This window comes from Gadus chalcogrammus, chromosome 23 (assembly GCF_026213295.1).
Source record: "Gadus chalcogrammus isolate NIFS_2021 chromosome 23, NIFS_Gcha_1.0, whole genome shotgun sequence".
Classification (NCBI taxonomy): Eukaryota; Metazoa; Chordata; class Actinopteri; order Gadiformes; family Gadidae; genus Gadus; species Gadus chalcogrammus.
The window spans coordinates 3,963,998-3,987,262 of NC_079434.1; the positions used below are offsets into that span (position 1 = coordinate 3,963,998).

At 42.7% G+C, this 23,265-nt stretch overlaps 2 protein-coding genes and 1 long non-coding RNA gene across 6 annotated transcripts; all 3 read left to right on the forward strand.

The window, feature by feature from the left end:
* The first annotated feature begins 729 nt into the window (after nucleotides 1-729).
* On the forward strand, nucleotides 730-2,109 carry LOC130376769 (uncharacterized). Its single transcript, XR_008894082.1, has 3 exons — nucleotides 730-850; nucleotides 1,016-1,159; nucleotides 1,794-2,109. It is a non-coding gene; the product is annotated as an uncharacterized LOC130376769 (long non-coding RNA).
* A 322-nt stretch (nucleotides 2,110-2,431) lies between these two features.
* Nucleotides 2,432-5,924, forward strand: LOC130377604 (beta-1,4 N-acetylgalactosaminyltransferase 2-like). The gene is made up of 8 exons (XM_056584755.1): nucleotides 2,432-2,488; nucleotides 3,363-3,429; nucleotides 3,522-3,632; nucleotides 3,844-3,930; nucleotides 4,051-4,232; nucleotides 4,428-4,571; nucleotides 4,661-4,889; nucleotides 5,654-5,924. Exons 1-8 carry the CDS (start codon nucleotides 2,432-2,434, stop codon nucleotides 5,836-5,838), a joined length of 1,062 nt encoding a protein of 353 aa, XP_056440730.1. The 3' UTR covers nucleotides 5,839-5,924.
* Nucleotides 5,925-6,927: 1,003 nt separating this feature from the next.
* rbbp8 (retinoblastoma binding protein 8) lies at nucleotides 6,928-22,025 on the forward strand. 4 transcript variants are annotated; one of them, XM_056583629.1, is made up of 19 exons: nucleotides 6,928-7,131; nucleotides 7,731-7,904; nucleotides 9,379-9,421; nucleotides 9,552-9,647; nucleotides 11,498-11,610; nucleotides 12,787-12,859; nucleotides 13,116-13,294; nucleotides 13,387-13,485; nucleotides 13,602-13,681; nucleotides 13,851-13,918; nucleotides 14,083-14,329; nucleotides 14,731-14,833; nucleotides 16,988-17,079; nucleotides 17,394-17,532; nucleotides 19,586-19,717; nucleotides 20,059-20,098; nucleotides 20,403-20,490; nucleotides 21,046-21,187; nucleotides 21,655-21,900. In XM_056583629.1, exons 2-19 carry the CDS (start codon nucleotides 7,784-7,786, stop codon nucleotides 21,750-21,752), a joined length of 1,953 nt encoding a protein of 650 aa, XP_056439604.1. In that variant the 5' UTR covers nucleotides 6,928-7,131; nucleotides 7,731-7,783; the 3' UTR covers nucleotides 21,753-21,900. The 4 variants fall into 4 exon arrangements, with proteins under 4 accessions (XP_056439604.1, XP_056439605.1, XP_056439602.1 ...); XM_056583630.1 differs by having other exon boundaries at nucleotides 13,381-13,485; nucleotides 21,065-21,187; nucleotides 21,655-21,744; XM_056583627.1 differs by having other exon boundaries at nucleotides 6,929-7,131; nucleotides 13,381-13,485; nucleotides 21,655-22,025.
* Nucleotides 22,026-23,265: the final 1,240 nt, after the last annotated feature.

A 23,265-nucleotide genomic window follows, 5' to 3' on the forward strand; every position in this document is an offset into this window, starting at 1 on the left:
AACAATGTACAAAGTAAATGAGTTGGAAGGTCAAACCGGAGAAGTGATTCCGGAAATGATTTTGTTAGAGATAGAAGATAGATGATAGATAAATAGTTTAAAAAATATTGGATGTGCGGGTAAACTACGGAGAGGGTCTCCGACAGGCTCTCCAGCTACGGAGAGCATAGTATGCCTTGCGACTATGCTTCGCAGTATGCCTTTGAAACACTTTGTGATTGTTCGATGAAACGCAACCAGGAACGCCTAATTGGCGTTCTTGTGTCATGACGGAAACGCCCAAGCCTGCAGCTGGACCCTTCTCTTACAAACGGTTCCCATTAGTGGCAACAATTGGAGCTACATCTGCAGGTGTAGAAGGGAGCTTCTCCGGTTTAAAGCGGCTGAAGTCCTACACCCTTAACACAATGGGCGAATAGGCCGCAAATGAGATTCCCCTCTTTGAAAGACCAGCGGCTGCCACTGTTATTCACATTTGTACACTTGTTACACCTCCATTTATGTAGGAGAAGCACCGGTAACTCCAGAACTAGCTTTCAGGGATTAATACATTTTCATCTTATTTGAGCTTGTTTGTGGATTAATCTACATTCTCCATCAATATTGTTAAATAAAAGGATACAGTTTAGGTTAGCCCAGAAAGTAAAAGACTTTTGTCAATTTCAACCAAATTTCTTTATTCATTTTGGGCTAATCTGTGGCTTTGTCTTTATCTCCAGATGCCCTCATTTGGCAGAACAGAATTGCTGCTGCTTCTACTTTCTTTTGTTATCTTCAGTGGGATGAGCTTCCTCTGGAAGTCTTCCAACTTTACGGTAGAGAAAATGATTGTCCCCCCAAAGAAAATGTGGTAGGTCTCAAAGTTTATTTGCATGTGCACGTGTGAGTGATTGTTTTTGTCACGCCCAGTGCAATGTTCATGTTTTAACTCAAATGTTTATTTTTTTTCTGGAATCCTTGCATATATGAAAAGCGCTCTATAAATAAAGTGTAGTATTATTAATATTACCTATAGGACCCCTCCTACTGGTCTAGTTAAGCCTCCGGCTTCCTGCACATGCCCAGCGAAGTCATTCGATCTGGCAGGGAGCATTCCCACTGTCAACCGAGCAGACATTCAGAAACGACGGGCAGAGGAGTACAAGAAGCACCAGGCGAGGTATGCACGGCCACCAGTACCAGGAACACAGGATGGAACAAAGTGATGGCGGGGGGGAGAGACACTGATAAAGAATGTACCAATTTCTTAAAGAATACTTTCTTCAATATTTCAATTTAATTTGTAAGAAGCTAGTTAAAGTATTTGGCCTGTTTGCTAAGACCCCAAGTTAATTGTGGACATCATCTATGTTAAGGTTTAAATCAGCCAGGGCTTTTGTTCGACTCTCTCGCAGGGACCTCGTGAAATTGGGATGGTCCATTTGATTAAAACCCAGCGCAGTTTAGCAGCTCCCATAGCTGTAGCTTTGTTTTTTCAACCCAAATTAGCACATACAAACTGCCCTGGATAGGTAATAGTAGGCTAATAGTGGCCACAAAAAGTTACAAATTTGTTTTTGTTTGCGACTGCACAAATTGGAAAGGGAGAATAATTTGGTGTCATCATAATAGAAGGAGAAGCCAGTATTGGGCTTGGCATGTTTCCTTATTGTTTGACGTCATATCATGGTCATTTAATGACTTAGTGCAGTAACTGTTGCATAGTGTAAGTGTTTTATTCAGTTAGAATATTGTTCAATTGACATTGGTTGATTATTGGTTAAGTGGCATATCGTTTTGTCTCCTGTGTCCAGAACAAGCTCCATTTTGAACACACTCCTCTTTGCTCAATCCAACTCTCCACTGCAGTATCCCATTCAGGGTTTCACAGTACGCCCCTTGGTCCCCACTCTCATTCCAGGTACTGTACGCTGCACTTCAGTGGTTCAATAAAATCGTCCCGATACTGCTCTTTAGTTCAGTTGCTTTGCAAGTGCACTGCACAGATATACATATAGAGTGCAATGTGCTTTTTCGGTCTGCTTTTTATGTTCAATGTATTCCTCAGGAAATAGTTTCACCCTGAAAGATAATTTGTTTCAGGTTTAGCGTTGCACGGGGTTCAAAGAAGCGGCTACAAGGTTGGTAACAAAACTCAAGTGTCAAGTCAACATCAGGATACAAGGGATATTTGTGGATGTCTTTGAGCTACAGGTTAAATTTCCCTGGTTCCCGGTTACTGTTATATCTACCCAGCATCAACATAGGTCCCCCTTACCAACATAATCATTTGTTTCTCATCAAGCAATAGTTGAAATGTCTTTTCTATCCCTTTAATGACATGGCTACGGGTGTCTCTTTATCAGGGTTTTCAAAATGGAGCTGTTGGGGACTTTTGGGTTTACTTGGAAGCACTCTTTGACTGCGAACCAAACCCAAATCACATCAACCTATGGAAGGCAGGCCTGTGCACCTTCAAAAGGTGTTTGCAGATGATGTCATGCCCAGGGTTAAACAACAGTTTTCTTCTACACCAACAAAAACATAAATATACAATGACTAAACCAGACTTTTATTTTAATATTATATTCCATTTCTGCCAAGCCCAGCTACATTTTCCCAGCTACATGTCACTTTATTCTATACATCTCACCTTTTTATATTTTGTGTTGAATTAATTTTTTCTTTCGAACAATGCAGCTCTTTTCCAATCTACTGTAGGCCTATTTCTGCCTTTCTTACACTTCCTTCATTTGAATCCATAAAGCTTGAATAAACAGAGTACTGCTGCTTGACGTTCTGCAGTTCCCTTCCTGCCTTCCATCTCATGTTTGCAAACAACCAATTCAGTTTGTGGAGGACAGGAGTGTCCTATCAATGTTTAACCAGTGGGTGACTCGGTGGGCCGGTCGGCCATTGAGAGAACATTCAGGCGATAGCATACAAATCCCTCCTGAAGTGTGTGGGCTGGAACATTTTGCTCACCGATACTTAAATGAGACTCTACTACTGGGCCATTTCCAAGGCTTTTCGACATCCGCATGAAGCGAAACCGGCGGCTCGGCTACTCCAGCCTCTGACAGAACTTAGTCACAACCGTGCAACAGAGACGCATTCTAGTCACGTTGTCGACTCATTGTCGTTGTCAAATTTGAACTCATGCCATCTGAAAGGTTGTGGGATTTTTTCTTTAATCATTGAGCGAGTAATAATAATATTTTGGCAGTCTGATTGAACAAAGCTGATTTAGCCAGTTAGGAAAACGGACAACAACAGACAGGTTGTGATAATTATGAATATTCAAACAATGCTTTTTCATTTGAGCACGGCTGAGAACTCGCTCACTCACTCACTCTCAACAAACTTCCTCTTGTGCTTAACAGGTATCACTACTGGTCACCAAGGGTGTCCTCTGTCTAGGGAGCCCAAGTGACGTACCGAGTGTGGAAGGTGATTCATGAACTCCGTCCTTTCAATGTGTAACCAAACCACTTGTCACTGGGATTGACTTGTATGAAATATGATTTCGGAAAAACCAATAGGTGGAAAGAAATGGCTGAACTTGGAGACGCTCAGCTTAGAGGAACTCAACAAACTACTGGCGGATGTCACCTACACCCTCCCTGTGTACCACATACACACAGGAGACCTGGGTACTCTATGACTTTTTAAGTTATGTATGGGTTAAATAATGTAACTTAAAGATAAGTACTGAACAGATGCTCAGGTTTAAAATAAGTATGTTAATGTGATTTTCTCATTTTGCACTCAAAGCCTTCCGATATTACAGTGGATTATGTAATGTGCGTCAAATCTTATGTAGGCTGGATGTTTTTAATTAGTTTTCACTTCTTTTTCAATCAGTTCACTTTTCGTTTGAGCATCATGAAGCTGTGTTCCCAATCGCTATTCGGCAACCATCCGTACCTGTGCTTTTCGACATGGGAACAAGTATAACAACAAAAGTTTTTCCTATAAATCTTCCATTTTTACCGTTGAGTAGAATCATGAACCCTTACATTCTTCCTCTCTCTATCCCCTGCCCCCCCCTCCCCTCCCACTCTTTCAAAGACGTTAGCGACCAAGTGACAGTCACCACCAAGACCTTTATGCGCTACAAGGAGTTGAAGGTGCTCATAAGAAGCCTAAGACAATTCTACAAAAACGTGGTGCTTGTTGTGGCCGATGACAGCTTTACTCCAGAAAAGATCACAGAAGAAAATGTTCTGCAATATGTCATGCCTGGGGGACAGGTAGGCATATATTGGAACACACACACACACACACACACACACACACACACACACACACACACACACACACACACACACACACACACACACACACACACATACACACACACACACACACAATGTCTTTCTTGTGCTTGGACATCATATAAGAGTAGTCAAGCATTCAAGTTGATTTGGAATCTTTCCCTTCCACAGGGCTGGTTTGCTGGCAGGACCCTGGCTGTCTCTCAAGTCACCACCAAGTACTTTCTTTGGGTGGATGACGACTTTCTATTCACTGAGAAAACAAAGATAGAGGATCTGGTGGAGGTGATGGAGGCAACACCAGAGTTGGATGTGGTGAGAATCATATTATTCATTGACTATTTTTACATTATGAATAAAGCATGAGTAGGTGTGAGGTTATAATGTCTCGTTATCCTTCATAGGTTGGGGGTTCAGTTACTGGAAACCAGTTCTACTTCTCCATCGCCTATGAGGAAGGCGATGGAGTCACTGGAGGCTGTATGGACAGGAAGCCTAACATAAAGTTCCAATCACTACCAAATTACCCACAATGCTCCATAGTCAATGGGGTGGTCAACTTCTTCCTGGCTCGTACCGATGCTGTAAATCGAGTGAGATTTGACCCCAAGCTGAAGAGAGTGGCACATTCAGGTGTGTCCCCGGCCATATCTTTAACGTATAGCGGGGGTTGTGTGCATGCGTCCACAATGAATGAGAGTTGTGAGTTTTCTTTTTGCTTTACTGGTAAAGACAGGGCAATCCAAAGTAGGTCTTCAGTCTTTAATTGCTAGCTACCATCAGATATATTATAGAGGGTGCTATGCCGATCCTGGATGTGAAGTTACCTCATGTCTGGAGCAGTTGGACAAGCACTAAGGCTACACAGCATTATAAGCAAGGCTGAATCTCCTTCAACTTTTGCATAAATTAAAAATAATTGTTCTTTCAATTCAGCAAGCAAAATACTTTGCATAAGTTACATGTTTCTGGCTTTGAGGTATCAGATGAATTGGACAGCAGTGCTTCGTGTTGACCGCTATTGTGACATGGGCAGCAGGTCAGTTATAAATATTCCCTTTTTGAATATGCCATAAAGATTGTCTGCTCGTCCACCGTCAGAAAAACACTATAAAAATGAGAAATCATTCAGTAGTCGTATTGTCACTGGGGCGAGGACTTGTAGTTCCGTAATGGGGCAGATATCACATTCCTCCATTAACAATATTATCCAAATATGACCTGCCCTGGACCTGGATTCATTATCAACACCTCACTTTTTCTGTTTATTATTTTCAGTTTTTCCGTTATGCTCCCCAAAGAGTACAAGACGTTTTGGATGTACACCGGGAGTGCTCCTGCTACTTTATTATTCTCCTTTACATCTAATCATTGTTGTTTTGTTTTTTTCTCTATAGAATTCTTCATGGATGGTCTGGGCCAATTGATGGTTGCTTCGTGTGGCCATGTTTCCATTGGCCATCAGCCGAGTGGGGCCAATGCTCAATATGGTCGGTTCAGACACCCCGGGAAGGATGATATGCAGTTTAAACTACAGCTGCACTACTACAAAAACCATCTACAATGTATCCACTACGGATAGGAAGAATCCCGACAGATCCATTCGCTATAAGAGGAGGTCATCTTCCAGTACTATGTACGGCTAAATCCTTTTCAGGGTTAGGTTTAGGTAAGGGTATAAATAAATAAATAAATATATATTTATATATATATATATATATATATATATATATGTGTCATTCCCTAAATACCTGTAGAAAAGTGACAATATGCGGGTTTAAAGCTGTGTAACCTTGTTTCATTAATGCATTTTTGAATTAGAATGTATGACTTATTTGTAAGACTTATTTGAACCTTCTCTTTCTAACTTCAAATAAAATAACAATATGATGTTCGTAAATAAGGCCATGTATTGGGAATGTCTTGTCGGTGCCCTGAATCTGCTCCATCTGCAATGTTTGTTTAAGGACTGGTAACACTCCTGTGAATATTCTGCACAGTTGTCTTCAGGGCTTTAACTGAAATGGTTGAATCCTTCTTTTTGAAGACGTATTGAAATAAGTGTGTGCTGACAATGAAAAGTCAAAAGGAAATATGTTGGCAAACGAAAGAATATCCTCAAATGAAAATGAACGAGCTTCATGTTTAAAAGAGAAAATGTAAAAAGAAGCTTGAGCTTAATGTCCTACAAACACGTCAAAGTACTGGTATAAGGGTTAGGGTTTGGTTTATAGTTTTGGTATCAGGGTTTTTGGCCTGATGCGGTTTTATGATAAGGTTTGGTTTTTGTATTGGGGTTTGGTTTGTTTTATCCCTATAAATGAAAAACAATATCTACACTTAAGATGAGCTGGCTCTTCAGAGAAAAAAAAAGGCAAATTCAGCCACATTAAGCTAATTTAAGCAAGGGAAATAATAGGTTTTGGGTCTCACACCTGACTCCACCCACACTTCCTGACTACCAGCATGACCTACCTAGGGCCGACTGTGACGCAGAACGTTGAAAAAAGACGAAAACGCGACCTGCCACACCACAGGCCCGTTGCCACGGTTGCCACCACACAGGCCCCGGCTCCGTGGATGCAGCCATAGGGATGCAGCCGTCTATGGATGCAGCTGGATGCTATTGGGTTTCTTAGCCTATAGGAAGCCGCGACACAAGTTCTCCCAGCATGCTGTGCGGCGCGGGTCCGCTTGCGTTATTTGGATTCCTCTCCCTTCCGTCCTGCTGATCACAACACAGTTCAACATCTAAGTTTGTGGCTCATAAGATTATTTTGCTATCACGAAGATGGAATAACGACGCTAAGGAGGTCAAGCTGTGTTTGTTCAATACCATTTTAGCAATACGTATTATTGGCCAGCGAATACCGTAGTAAGTATACTAAGTACTAAGTAGTAAGTATGTGTGCCGTGATATATTTCCATTGCTGTTATTATATCCCATGCCTTTACTGTACTCAGTTTTACTGCCGTGCTATCTATTCCTTGCTGTTATTATATCCCATGACATCTGGTCTTAATCCGTGGATGTATCATATACACATACACCTGTTGACTCTTCTCTTAGTGGTGTTTGACCAGAGTGAGAGTGCCGTACAGAAGCTCTTACTTTGCTCTGAAACCGAACTTCATTAACTAAATAAACATCATCAAAATTGTATAGATAAGTATTTGCACTATCTCCGCGGTGCAAACGTCTTGCTAGACAGGACAAGAGAATCAAAGCCCAGCAGACGACAGGAATACACACATTCTTAAAGATTACTAGTGATTCTAGTTTCGGGAGTGAAAATAGTTAAATAGGTGGATAGAAATTCAGAGATGTGACATTTTAAAGTTGTCAAAGCTGAATATAGTATACAGAAAATAATAATATATAGGCAGATATATATTTACATATGTAAAGGCTGTATTTTCCTATCTAGGTGACTGATATTAATGAAAATTCTCTATCTATCTATCTATTTAAAGCAGTTTTTGAGTAAGAGCTCTGCCTAGTAGCTGGTTGGTGGCAGTGAGGGGACATGAGCAGCAGTCCTGGTCCCAGTAGGACCTCTCCCTCCTGCAGTGGGGCGGCCCTGCCGTGTGTTCTCTTTGAGGAGCTGTGGACACGCCTGAGGGAATGCCACCAGAATGAAATTCAAGGTGGGGAAAAGGATGGCATCTGAATTATGGCTTGGCATCTAGTGTAACAAGACTGTAACAACGGCGGAACAACTGATTTGTTGAAAACGCAAGATCCAGAATGGGCTTGTCTCCAAAGAGACGAGCCACCTCTGCTGGAGACCCGTGGAAGCAACGGCGTCCCGCCACCTACTGTCCACCCACCCCAAAGGGGGTCCGGGGACGGTGCTCGAACTGAATGGGAGGTCCCAACCTCACCGTGTGTGTGTGTGTGTGTGTGTGTGTGTGTGTGTGTGTGTGTGTGTGTGTGTGTGTGTGTGTGTGTGTGTGTGTGTGTGTGTGTGTGTGTGTGTGTGTGTGTGTGTGTGTGTGTGTGTGTGTGTGCCGTAAAGCCGTAAAGGCGCGTTTATTAAAAATATCTATATATTAAAAATAATCTAGGATCCGTGAGCCTTCGAGGAATATCCGGTCGCGTTCCTCTTGGCGGAACCATGTCGCTCTGGGCGGAGCCACGTCCCTCTGGGCATTCCTCTGTCTCGCCGCCTCGAGGACCGGTCCACAGACGACGCCCTCCCCCTCCACGCTGCCCTCTTCCACCTGGATCAGAGGAACACGTATGTGTTCATTGACGTAAACATTAGAACGATTCATTGACTATAGTTCAGCTCGCCGTGAAGCTCGGGGACCTCGGGCTCAACACGGCCCTCTCCTGAGCTTAGGAAACGCCACATCATCCACGCTAACTCTCAACACCGGCGCACCCCAGGGCTGTATGCTCAGCCCTCTCCTCTACTCACTGTTCACGTTCGTCATCGGCCTGATCCCCGACGGCGACGAGACGGCGTACTGGGAGGAGGTGAGAGCCCTGACATCTCAACCTCAGCAAAACCAAGGAGCTGAGTGTGGACTACAGGAAGTTACAGGGAGTAGGACATACCCCCATCACCATCAACAGGACGACAGTAGAGAGAGTCATCAGCTTCCAAGTTCCTCGGGGTCTACATCAGCGAGGGCCTGACCTGGACTCGGCACACAAACACCATCACAAAGACGGCACTGTTTATATTGCACTGTCGAAGGAGCCTGAGACTGAAGAACTTCATTGCCAGCGACCGCTTCTCTAATTGTTTTGCATATGACAATAAACATCTTGAATCTCGAATCTCCATATGAACCAAGGGAGCCGGTCACCCCCACTCGAGGATCGTTCTCACCAGCCTTGAGAGAGTCTTGAAGCCGACTATTTAAGCCTTGCTTCTCCGCCTGCGGCTGAGGTGCTTTGCATCGTACTGATTGGCGCCAGCGCCCACGTACTCACTGACGCCACCATGTGGAAAGGGGCGGTATTCCCCCGGCTACCAACTCCCCCCTCGGATGCCAGGGGCCCTGTGTCTGAGCCGGGTCGCCAAAGTCTATGTATGTATGTGTCTATGTGTAGATACATACATATAAAAATGAAAGTAAAGAAGCCTTTATTCTCCCTGGTTCATTTCAGGATTGGAGGCCAAAGTGGGCAAGCTGAAGAGGGACCGTTGTTTGTGAGTGCTTTGTGCTTTCTGTTTACCCCTGCTGACCACTTCATCCCCTCATATCGTCCTCATTGTTTATGCCGATATCATTTAATCCTGGCTGTTACATTTGTATAATTTATCTGTTCGGATATCATAGAGACGCACAGAGACTGGAGGAGTTTTACAGTCGCAACCAGCAGTTGAAGGAGCAGAACAAAGCCCTGATTGATACAGTCAGCCACCATGAGGAAAGGTAAGGGACGGTCCTTAAGCCTGTAGCAAGCTCACCTTACTCTTTTTTTTTTTTCCCTATCTTTCACCTGGATTACATCAACACCATACACAGGAACAGAGATTATAAGGACTGTGCCAGCCAGGACAGTTTGTGTAAATGTATGTATATGTGTATATATACATATCCTATGTATATTTATGTGTATATACATATGTATGCGTCGCTGATCAGAGCTTTACTATCCGCTCTCGTGGTGTATTACTATTCCAAAAAACTCAACTTTCTCTCAGACGCCGCAGTCGACCGCTGCCGAGACAGAGCTCCACACACACCGCCCAGACAGAGCTCCTTACACACCGCCCAGACATAGCTCCACACACACCGCCCAGACAGAGCTCCACACACACCGCCCAGACAGAGCTCCACACACACCGCCCAGACAGAGCCCCACACACACCGCCCAGACAGTGCCCCACACACACCGCCCAGACAGAGCTCCACACACACCGCCCAGACAGAGCTCCACACACACCGCCCAGACAGAGCTCCACACACACCGCCCAGACAGAGCTCAACACACACCGCCCAGACAGAGCTCCACACACACCGCCCAGACAGAGCTCCACACACACCGCCCAGACAGAGCCCCACACACACCGCCCAGACAGAGCCCCACACACACCGCCCAGACAGAGCTCCACACACACCACCCAGACAGAGCTCCACACAACCACAGACAAACCGCCCAAGCAGAGCTCCACACACACACCGTCCAGACAGAGCTCAACATGCTTGCCCACACACACGATGCCGCCTCGGCCCTTGGTCACTAAAGAACGCCACCTGTGTGCACAGCAGATTGGAACGTTCAGCGTTCTGTGCTTTCGGGAACAACTGCATTAATATACGATTTTACCCTTAAAGAAGAAATCCGGTGAAAATGGATCTAGGATATGTTTCGTTTGGGAGCAAAAAAACATTCTTAAGTTGGCTGTATTTAGCCGATTCAACCAAAACGCTATAAACTTGGGATGATGGGGGCATTTGTTATGGTAAAAACAAAATGGTTATTTTAAACCACTTGAAATTAAAAAAGAACATTTTATACACAGAATACCAACAGTAGTTCACCCGTCGACGCCATCTTGTTTTTAAGACTTGATCAGTAGATTGGCGAACACAGAGCTTGCGTGTTGTTCACGGATGTCACAATCTCTGTGTTCGTCAATCTACTTGTCGAGTTTTAAAAACAAGATGCGTAGACGGGTGAACTACTGATGGTATTCTGTGTATAAAATGTCATTTTTTAATAAACAATCTGTATCCTTAAAAAGTTATCAATGCCTCGTTTTATATTTTAAGACCCTTATTATACTACCAAGTGTCTAGCCTTTTAAGTGGTTTAAAATAACGATTTCGTTTTTTGCCATAACATATGCCCCCATAGTTCCAAGGTTATGGCGTTTTGGTAGAATCGGCTAAATACAGTGAACTTACGAATGCGTCTATACGGGCATTTTTGCTCCAAAATGAAAATTCCAACTCGTTATCATACTAAACGTATCCCAGATCCATTTAACACCGGATTTCTCCTTTAATTGGGGACATATTTCAGTAAAGGTGATAAAATGGCTAGATTACTTTGTTGATGATCATATAAGACAAATGACTGGATTTAAAACAAAAAAACTGGTTTGGGGTTATCTTGCTCTTTAAATTCTTCCTTTGTGATGATTCTACATCAATTCCATCATTTTACATTTAATTATTCATTGCAAGCTAAAACATCAACAAAAGAAGTGTGTGTGTATATGTGTGAATATATTTGTTATTTTTTTCCTGATAAGATGTGTTTTCTATGTCTTCAGGCCCAGGGCAGAAGGGTGTGACCGCTGTGCTAACCTACAACAGAGCTTCACAGCCAAACAGACGGAATTCGAAAACCTTCGTCAAAAGAATCTTTACCTTATCGCCTCCCTCAGTGAGTATTGAGACACAATTGAAATTCACAATAGCCGCGTTTAAATGGCACATCTGATCCGCATAGATTTCTATGCGGAATAGATCTGTTCCTAAAATGTGATCCGAATGTACTGTAAAAATGGCAGTAACAAAAGTGTCTGTTATGTCTCTCGCGCACACCTGACACATCTCTGGACCGGCGGTGACATAATGGACGTCTTATCACTATTTGGCATTGTGAATTAGATTTTAATGAAAGCAAGCAGGATGGAGCTTTTCTCTGCCTGCTCCTTCAATTAAGAAGGAGCAGGATCCGTGAATCCTTGAAGGTCCAATTGCGAACTATTGCAGCTGCCATCTCTCTAAGTTAAGAAGTATTTTAACGTTCAGCCTGCAAAAGCACTAGTAGTAGCCTGCTCATTTACAGTTATCCCGGACGCGCGCGGACACTACGATACGCGAACAAGTCATTAATAAACACCCATGTCCCGTCGCTTAGCAACCAGACACGCTTACCGGACTACTAACGGAGTGGTATCAAAGACGTGAATCAGGCAATAAATCCACTTTCCTTGACAGCGGTCAAGTTCGGTGTGCATGAAAGTACAGACGGAGCTCAGTGGACCAATTGCAAACTACTGCAGCTGCTCTAAGTTAAACCCCAATATATTCGGAATAAGTGCATACATGAAATGGACTACACCACCTATTCTATTTGGCATAGAATTATATGCCGAACAGATGATTGTATTCCGAATGAGGCGTGTATATATGATCATTTTTTATTCCGCATAGAAATCTATGCGGATCAGATGTGTCCATGTAAACACGGTTACTGTGGTGTAGCTGCACCAGAAAGAATGGTCGGTTAAATGCTGTTTTTGGGGGCAGGGCAGAGAAAAGCCAAAATATGAATCAAGGGATACAGCATACATTAATGAGTGTGTGTGTTTGTGCGTGTGCGTACGTGTGCGTGTGATCACACCAATTATACTCATTGGCTTGCAGTGTTGAGCTAGCCCTGTTCTAGTTTCACAGTAAAGAAACCATTATGATGCATATCATATATCTGCATTATAATATACACTTAATGTGGCCAATAAAGTAAATTGATATTTAGCCGCTATAGGATGAGCAGGTGAGTACTGGATTCCAGATGGTACCTGATGATATTTGAATGTATGTTTTTGCGCAGAAAGTGAAAAGAATAGTCTTCGGGATGAAAACCTGAGGCTTATCACAGAGTTGGAGAAACTGAAAGCCTCTATGTAAGTTCCTGATTCAGCACTTTTTCATTTGTCTCTGACAAATTCTGACAAATGCATCATTTTCTAAATAATTACTCAATCATGTTTCAATAGAGAGAAGTAGAGATTGTAGATAGAGATTTGGTCTGTAACCGTTGTGTATTATTTGGTGTCCCTTCCAATCTTTTTCCTGCTTTAAAGCATCCCATCGTTTCATATGACATACTAATCTACAACTGGTAGGTTATTGAATCAGACATCTTACTATCTTTCCCAGTTCGGATCCCCAGCGGTCCATGTCGCCGGACCCAGAAGACGGCATGATCCCAGACTCTCCCATCATGCCAAGCTCACTGCCAATGGCCAACAAGCTGAAGAGAAGAAAGAAGCACTGTGACACCAAAATGCGCTTTGCAGGGACGCCCCTGCCCGAGTCTCACTGCTTGCCGTTAGATGGTCAGTCTCCAGCGCTCTATGTCCCACATCACTGTGCTATATGTAGAACACAAGTAGTCCACCAAGTTTGTTTTTATTCCTGTCAGACACAGGGCTCGCTCAGGGCCTTCTGAAGGCATCCTCCAGGAACCACAAGAAGGAACTCGTACTCGTACCTGAAACGTGTGAGATGGACGCGTGTCAATCCACACGTAAGCCTTCCTGCAAATCATTCTAATGTATACGTTGTTGTTGTGAATTAAATTCATTTGAAATAAAGGATTCTGTAAACGGGGACAGAAACAGAGCTCTTCTTCTCTGGTTTCAGGAGACTTTGATCCCAACCTTGAAGACGTGATAACCGAAACCTGCGCACAGGATCTTCCCTCATGGCCGATGGGCTACAGAGTAATGATGCAAATATCCACAATTGCTTTGTTCGTAGGCTGATCTATGATGTCATGTCTTGCACAGCCCAAAAAAAACGACTTACCGACTAAATCTTTCAAATATCCATAGTATTTTTGAGATGTGAACTTTTTACAATTTAATTTCTAATTATTTCCATCATCTGAAGCCTGAAGAGGAAGCCGCTATTCCCCAAATCAACTTGATTCCTCCCTCAAAGTGCAAGCTTGGCACAAGGTAAAGCTGACAGCCATGTCCTGTATCTTACTGTGGGGGTATCTTCTGACGTTGGCAATCTTTTAAGATCTCCTGAAGATCTGTATGTCTATGACTGCTTGGTATGCTTGGTATGCTTGGTATGGAACAAAGCTTGTGATGACTCTAAACTGTTCTGCCTACAGGCCACACAGTGTCTCTGCGCCGATGTTGTCCACTTCTGTCTACCTCCCGAAATCCACCTTGGGAGAATCGCCATCCCTCCTCTCCACCAGCAACAGGCCTTCTGGGGATCGCCTTCTTTCCAGACCCAAGCGCAAGAAAGTGGATTCCTACCATGAGGAGGCGGAGGAAGATGCCCCATTAACCCCTCCTCAGGCCGCCTCTCCAGGCCGGCCACATATCACACAGCCACCCCAGCCACCCACCAAGGTCCGGTTGGTTTACAGACATATTGGTTTGCATGTTTAACGTAGCTTTTACCATTGCATTTAAAAATAAGGAAAGGGGTGGAGATTTGGTCACAGAATATTCTACATTGTCAAGGGGGAGAAAATGTGTGGATTAATAGGTTCATATTTTTGCATAAACCAAGTGGTCGATTACAGTGTCCTGAAGTAATGGCTAGTTATTGATGAAACACTTTTGCCGTGTGGCAGATGTTACAATTGTAGAACAATAACTAATAGACTACTACCAACTTACTCACGTCTGCTGAAAAACAAAAGTATGTAATTGCTTTGTTTTATAACCTTAAGTATGTAGATGACATGATATTCTATTACATCATAATTGTTATGAATGCATTACATGCTTTGGTTGTAATACGATAGGTCTTGGTGAGACCTGCAAGAGACCCCTCCAGCAGGGCTTTTCAAGAGGCCAGCAAAGATCCAGATCAAGATGTGACCACCAGATTAGCTTCCCCAGACCATGGTGAGCTCTAACTGAAGTACCTGGAAACTTGTCTATCAGCAAGCATTTATGTCTGACACACTGGCGTAACCAGGATTTTTCAACAGGTTGGACTTTTGCGAAGTAGGGTGGGCCACTATATGTTATGTTAAATTATTTCGATTTCGATAAAGGCCGTATAGCAATTGTCCTGAAATTTTAACAAAACACATGATTTCATCACAGATCAGACGATTAATGGCAAACAATAATAGGCTACATTGATAAATACATCTTACGGTAATATTCGGACTATAAACCGCGCCTTTTTTCCCATTTTTCGATTCTGCAGTTTATATAACGGTGCGGCTAATCTATGGACTTTTACAGCTAACGGCCTCTAGGGGACCTCCTAGTCTATGGATTTTACAGGTTACAGTCCACCAACTTTAACTCTATGGGCTCTATGACCGGTCCGCGCCCCCCCCCCCACCTATAAGCGGCGGGCTCCAGTGCGTCTTATATATGTACACATCATTAAATTTAGCTGCTGCGGCTTATACTCCGGTGCGCCTTATAGTGCGGAAAATACGGGTACATTAAATCTTTGTGACATCGTGATACTTTACTATTTTTCGTTCCTTCAATTTCAAGTTAATTCCGGGCACTTCTGATAGGGTTGGCCAGCTGTCAATCATAGTGGTTATGGCCCACCTTGGCCCTCATGTGACTACCGCCTGGTGGGACGACCTTTGTCTACAATACAATGCGTCCCAATCAGGGGCGGAGTTGGGCACTAAAAGCCACCAGGAGAATTCTGACCGGCCCGGCCCACCACCGGCCCTCCACCAAGTCTACGCATTTGGGGAGGACTTAACGAAATATGAAATCTAACCACTAGATGGCACTACGCAAATGCACAATATTGACAATAAAGTGTAGTTTTAAAGTTTTTATGGGTTTTCTATTAATAAACAGATGCTGAAATATAACATCAAAATAAAATGATACAACTACTATTATATATCATAAACCCTGCTCGCTTGCATCGGCTAACATTACTTAACTTCTGCTAGTGGAGGCTTAGCAGCTCTTGGTCAAATTAATTAGCCGACTTAGCTTGACTTTCTAGCAGTAGCAGCAAGGCTATAAAGAAAACCGAACACGTACTATTAGCCACTGACAAAAAAAATGTGGTCAGTCAACGACTATTTAATTGGCTAGGTCATTAAATCGTCTGAAATATACCAGCACATAGACATTTGACTAGCTTGTGCTAGCTCCCGCCTAGCAATAACGTCAATGATTGAGCTCTGGCTAACTGTTTTTCTGTCAATTCACATGCACGACTCGTTGATGCCTGACCTCGGAATAAATCTGTTATTTTTGAGCACTTAGATGCATCCTCCTTCAGCATCCGCTTCTTCTTTATTCTGGCCTTTTCAGCCCCTCCTTTCTCCTTTCTCTTCTGGCCTTCCATGAGTGCCACAACAAGCAAGCAACCACGTAAATCCTTCCACTGTCTTGAACTTGCGCGCTTTCTCTGTCTAACGTATCTTAGGTCATGTCATTAGAAGTGGGGCCACTCATGTATCCCCCTACATTTCCGAAAATAGACTTGACCTGCAATCTGTTTATTGGATACAAGCATTTCCCAATCCCAGGAGTCTTTGCTTCATTCTAAGTCAATTCAAGAACAAAGAAATGAAACTGCAGCTCGTATTTTATATTTATGACCATGAAAGTTCTGTAACGCCTGAATAATGAAGAATTAAATGAAGTAAAAAAAAAATATTAAAAGATGAATGCGATATAGAGAGTAAGTGGTATAAATATTAGTTGGACGTTTGCTTACATTATATAGTATATCTCTGGGATTTTCACGGAGGGTAGAGCCTTGAAGTGGTTTAAATAATGCTCAAGGCCGCCCTGCAGACGTCTCGCGGCCACTCAAAGTGATTGTGGGCCGGTCCACCTGACTTCACTGGCTGACCGGCCGGCCGACCGGGAAAACTCCCGATCGTCCCGACGGCCACTCCGCCCCTGGTCCCAATGGAAACTCTCGCCTTTCTTAAAAAATAAAGCTTAATTTAAGACCATTTTACTCTACAGTACTTTCTGTATTTTCTGCAGGAAATGCCCTTTCTTGATTTGTAATGGTGATGTTAATATTGGATTTTCTGGTGTTTTTTCCAGCTGAAAGTAAGCCCACAGAAGAGCCTTTGTGGAGCATGGACCCTGCGTTGGCTCTCTCCATGTATTGTACGCAGTCCGTGGCAGTTGCAGAGGTACCCTCAATATATGGCAATATACTACCATAATGTTTTAAGTGGATTGGCCTTTGTTTTTTCCAAACTAAATATATTGTACTGTGCAGGGGTAGGCATGCATTTTCGACATGAGACAGAGGCAAGACCATAATAGACAATACATTTGTATTTGGGTCCGTCACTCTACAGTTTGTCATATCCATTTGTTGATTTGAAACCTCTACTCCAGAAATATTATTCTTAGGTAGGTGTGACCATTTTAGGCATTGGTACATGGAACAAGTTAGCGTTTATAATCTCATATTATATACAATTTCTGTGCACACCAATAGGAAGTGCAAGGAACTGAGAACGAATCTGCTAACCAAGACGAGACTTTCGTAAGTCACAGCCTTCTCCAACGTCAAGGACACTGTAGCCAAGACAACAACGAAGACTCTGATGATGACGACGAAGAAGCCCTTCCATCAGGTAAATTAACAACATTCCATAACGCTGCTGCCTTTCATTGTCGTTTGCTTCAAATTATAGGTCCCATGGCATGCTGCTTTATGGATGCTTTAATATAGATATTAGTGGGCCCCTAACACAATATTTGAAGAAGTTTCCGAAATTCAGCCGTGGTGCAGAATACAGCCACTAACACATTGAGCTTTCCCCAAACGTGCCGTTTCAGTGTCCGTAGCTTTAATGCAAATGAGGAGGAGAGAGGCGGGTCAAGGAGGATGGTGGGGGTGTGGCCCTGAGCAGCTTGCGGCCATGGTACCATGCGCTCTGTTTGCAGTGGATGTATCGCAATGGCGAGGCGCACACAGCCTTTGGCCGTGTTCTGTAAATATTCTAGAACAGTCCGGGTGCTCCGGCGGGAGTCCTGGAGCTCTTTATCTAAATTATATCATATTATACATAGATATCTATATCATATCATACATATTCTCACGGCCAAATGCTGTGTGCGCCTCCAGACGATATTAGGAATCACAAACGACTGCGTCGGGTTCTGCGACGTCTCTGGTTCTTCCACTTCCACATCAATCTGAAGTAGACTGAACCGCACGTTGCCCGCTGCCGGGCGATGGTGCCTCGCGGCAGCGGGCGGCGGGCAGCATGTCGCAGTTCATGGACTTCAGGGAGTCAAAGCCAAAGTTCCTTTCCCCCAATTCCTTCTCAACCATGGCTGAGATAACCCCAACTACAGTCTCGTTGTGGAAATACCAGAGACGTCAGAGAACCGACGTGTTATGCGCCATAACACCAACAGCAGAACAGTTATCCAAATAACAAAGAAGTGTACAAAACTTGTGTTACAGTGTGTGTAAACAAACACGCACACGCACGCACACACACACACAATAGTGGCGCTCGCACGGTCGAAGCTCATTGTCTCGTTGGCGGGCCAAATTCTCCGGGCGGGCAAGGCAGAGGAAGGGGAGGTAACTTGGCCCCTTATGACGACATATTGGGCCACACTCCAAACCAGCGCGTGTGAGCTTCCATTTTTTCAAAGGCGAGCAGGATACCTAGTGCTCGTTTTACACCGAACGCAAGTTATAGCCAGTGGGGGACAATAGAAAGAAGAAAACCTCATAAAGTGAGATTTCCATGCCATGGGACCTTTAACTTATTACAAACAAAACAAGATTGTTAGGAAGATGTAGATAGGAAGAGTAGTGGGCCATTCTGGGTTGTTCAGAAATCTAGACTGCCTCTAATGACTAGGGAGGAATTTTGGGGCAACGTCTTGGTAAGGACTCATCTAGAGTCGACTGAAAATGCTCCAATGATGGAAAGTAATGCCACATACGATGGAGTTTTGCTAAATCTTCGGACCACAGGGAATGTTTATGAGTATGGAGTACCTTAGCCTAACCAGCATGGCTCTAAACAGACATTGCTTGAGCAAGATTTTAAAATGTGTGTACAGCAATTAATTTAGATTTTTATATATTAATAATGATATCTTTATAAATTACAGAATCTGCAGTAGTAAAAAACTGCAAGGATACAACTATTATTATTTTATATATATATATTGTATCCGATTAATTGCTAAATTCATTAATGTTATCATTATAAAACAGCAATAAAAAACAGCTATATATATATATGAGGGCTGTACGGTATTGACTAAAATGTATATTTCGGTGTGATTTGAGGCAAAGACGGTAACGGTATTATATCACGGTATGTGGGTGTCGCTGTCAAATCTGTCCCTGGGAAAAGTAAGGTTGCGCCGAACTTTACTTTTTACATGAAAAAGTAGTTACGTAACTGTAATTACTCTTTACTTACTTTGTAACGCGTTACATACAACACTGTCTACCGGACACACCGGTCTCACTGTATCGTCAAAATCCATACCGTAGTGCAAATTCACACCGATGTACTTTCTATACCGTTTATACTGTACACCCCTAATATATATATAACTCTAACTAACTAGCTAACCAACTCTGGGCTACTTGAGTGTATGTGCCGGCTAACGGGTACATCCCATCTTATCCTTGTTCCTGTCATTAATCAGGGCGATTCCAGAAGGCTAACAACAGTATTGACAAAATGTTTGACGTCACCGCCTTTGGAGAATACAACTCTGATAACAGCAGAAGTTTTGACCACAGCCAGCCGGGTCATGAGGAAGCAGAGGAGGGAAATGGTGAGCCTATCACTTCATAAAGGAACGCACCGAAAGCCAAATATGGTCATTATTCAAAGAGTTGTTCAACCAGTTGGCAAACAATTCAGCAGAATGTGTATATTAAATCTATCAAAGCTTCTTCTTGCAATGCCTTGTTGTAATTTCAGCAAGGACTGACGTTTTTCATTTTAAGTTTGGCCTGAACTGTAATACTGTATTAAAGTATATGTGGGGAGAAGAGGAACAATGGTTTGCATCGTTTTACCATGTAAACCCCGTTAGTTCATACTGATCGGGAGTTTTCAAGTAATCATCTCAACTCCTGTGTCTTATCTTCTCTTACCTTTTCAAAATGAAAGCGCGCCTTCAAGGAATTGATAATGAAGATCAAAAAGAACGGTAATAATACCTTAATTTTTACCAATCATGACTTTTACAAGGAGATTAGGAGAGAGGATTTGTAGTTACATTTCACACAGGTTTGCACACATACAGTACACTGTAACCACACACACACACACACACACACACACACACACACACACACACACACACACACACACACACACACACACACAGTATACAAGAACAATACCATTATTCAACCTAGTAAGGGAAAACTGTTTTGAGAATCTACCCACAAATGCAAATCAGAAGATGCTGTATTTTTTGTCACCCACTTTTCTCCCCATCTATGGTCAAGGAACCCAACGTTTGCTCACATAGCGGTAGTTCGCAAGAAGGACGAAAGGCAGAAGCTGAAGGGCAGCACATGCAAGGAGTGCGATATTGTGAGTGTTTGCTTGTTTACCAGACACATGCAGTCACACGCCTGATTAGTCAACAGGCTTATTCTTGTAGCAGGGTATTGGTTCTGAAGGGTATTGGGCTACAACCCGGTATGTATCTATTAAACGTGTCCCAGAGCGTGATCGTCCGACTTTTCTCGTGCTACACAGAACGAAATGTAAACCGATGAATTTAGAATAGATGAGTTTCTCAGAGTTTTACGACATTTAAACCAATGCACAACACCCTGGATTTTCTTTTCGATTTTTTCTCCAGCAACATGTTACATTTTTAGAGACGTTATTTTAATGTGTTTCCGCTGTGTACCAACGTAGTTATACTACATTGTGGTGTGAGACTGGGTTTAACGGACGTGGTTCATTTCAGGTTTTGAGGAGGTCTGCTTAAAAAGTTGGAAATCTGATTTTTATTTTGACATACCCATAAATATAGCGTGCGCTGCATGCAGAGCATGAGTATTAAATCGCGTGATACCGGGTTGCAGGGTAAAACTGCATTCAGGATTGTGTTTTTAACTTGAGCTGACTCTTTGACAGTATTATGCCCATCTCCCAGAGGAGGAGAGACAGAAGAAGCTGTCTGCCTGTTCACGCCACCGCTTCCTGTATATCCCGCCGTCTACCCCGGAGAACTTCTGGGAGGTTGGCTTTCCGTCCACACAGACCTGCATAGACAGAGGTAGGACCACAGCCTGTTTTACATGTTTGACACTCATTTTTTCCTATCGTGGCCTGAAGAGAGTTTCAAAACAAAACACCTCTGTGTTATCCTAGAAAGCATTGCACAAGGTCACTGCCAATTGGGCTATTTCATGTAACAATCCAACTCCTTCTGCATATAGTCATGTTATAATAATCCAACTCTTCCTATGAATAGTCATGTTATAATCCATCTCCTCATAGGTGTATTGATGTTATAATAATCCAACTCTTCTTAGGTATAGTCATGTTATAATCCATCTCCTCATAGGTGTATTGATGTTATAATAATCCAACTCTTCCTATGTATAGTCATGTTATAATCCAACTCCTCCTATGTAAATTGATGTGATAATTATCCAACTTCCTATGTATAGTCATGTTACAATCTAACCCTCCTAGTTATATTCTTCATTTGTTCAATTCATTGGTGTCTTTTCCTCCCAGGTTATATAAAGGAAGAGATAAATCCACAAGCCCGCTTGCGGAGAAGACAGCCTCTCACTGCATTGTTTTCGCCAAAGCGTAAGGAGAAGGACACCTGAAAAAAATAAACAACATACTGCTCTGATTGCATTACATTTAGAAAGAGAATGACTGACTGAATTTGATCAGTCTTAGGAAACGTAATATCAATCTCTAGACATACACAATCAATACAAATGATGCCATTTCTCGACAAAAACTTTGTAAATACAAATCAATAAAATATATATATCTAAAGATCTAGATATATATATATATATATATATATATATATATATATATATATATATATCATCTCATATGGTGTGTATATATGTCAATAAAATATTGCAATAAAAGGCGCAGACTTTTTCCTTCCTAGGGTTACTGTTGGGTAGGAGGGTTAGGTACAGGGTTAGGTACAGATTAGGCACATCACCCTCAGGGCGCAGTGAACAGGCGGTCCCCACAGGAGTTCCCCAGCAAGGGTGTGACCAGTATGATCTCCTAACCTTTGGTATTTCTTACCTTATCACTTAAAACAGTTATTGTTTAGGAGCCCAGAAAGTCCATCATTACTCTCAACACCTTTAGAATCGGTTTTATGTTCTGTCTCTGTTCCAAACACTCATTTTGTGTTTTGGCGTACTCCTAAATCTCTTAATTGAATATTCCTTGGATACAGTATGTACTTTTAAATTGTAAAAGTACCGGCCATGGTCTTATCAAGCAAAATGTGAGTGTTGAATAGCAACTCGCCAAATTAGCCTTAGAGGTAATACCTTACTCTGGATGTGCGACAGATTATTGATAGGTGTGCGTATGTGTCTGTGAGTTCAGGTAAACCAGTTAAAGTCTTTAGTTCGTTAATGATTGTAATATTACTGTTACTCAGCTCCGCGTCTGTGTCCTAGTTTGATCTGTGGTGTTGTTTGTTTGGTTTGTTGTCTCTTATGTCTCCCAACTCAGAAAAGCGGGAGAAGTTTTCTTCTCCTTCAAAGCGTTTCCTAAGCTTCTTTTTTTCCAGTTGTATTCTGATACTTTGAGTGTCCCAGGTTTTCACCACAGACGATACCAAGTACAGCAGTACTTAAGCCCCTTGAAGTCACTGGGACCTGGTGGTTTATAGCTTGATATTGACTTCACTAAACCGTTGCTTTGTCTTATGGTATCACTTCATTAGTTATGGTTCCGTGCCCTGATGGAGACCTTTGGAACATAAAGCATGTTGATGTTGTTAGCTGTTGATCAAAGTCTCCTTCCTCATTTGATCTGTCTTAACTGAGGAGCTGCAGCAGCTCAATCTTTACTCTCAGAACCTTGAGAACCGTGTTATTGTTCTGTCACACTTCTAAACACTTCTCTTTGATTTTGGTGCAAACCTGAATCTCTTCATTCCTTCCTTGCCTTTCCTTGAATTTGTGCTTCTATATTTCCTTACTACACGGGCAGCACACGTTTCATCACAGAGAAGCTAAGGTACAGTTTCCTGAATTCATGTTTTCTTCAGATGACTGGTGACGTATTCTTACCATATTAAAATATTGTTGCTAAATTAATCTGTTTTCAGTCCAAGGTTGGTGTTCCCTGGTT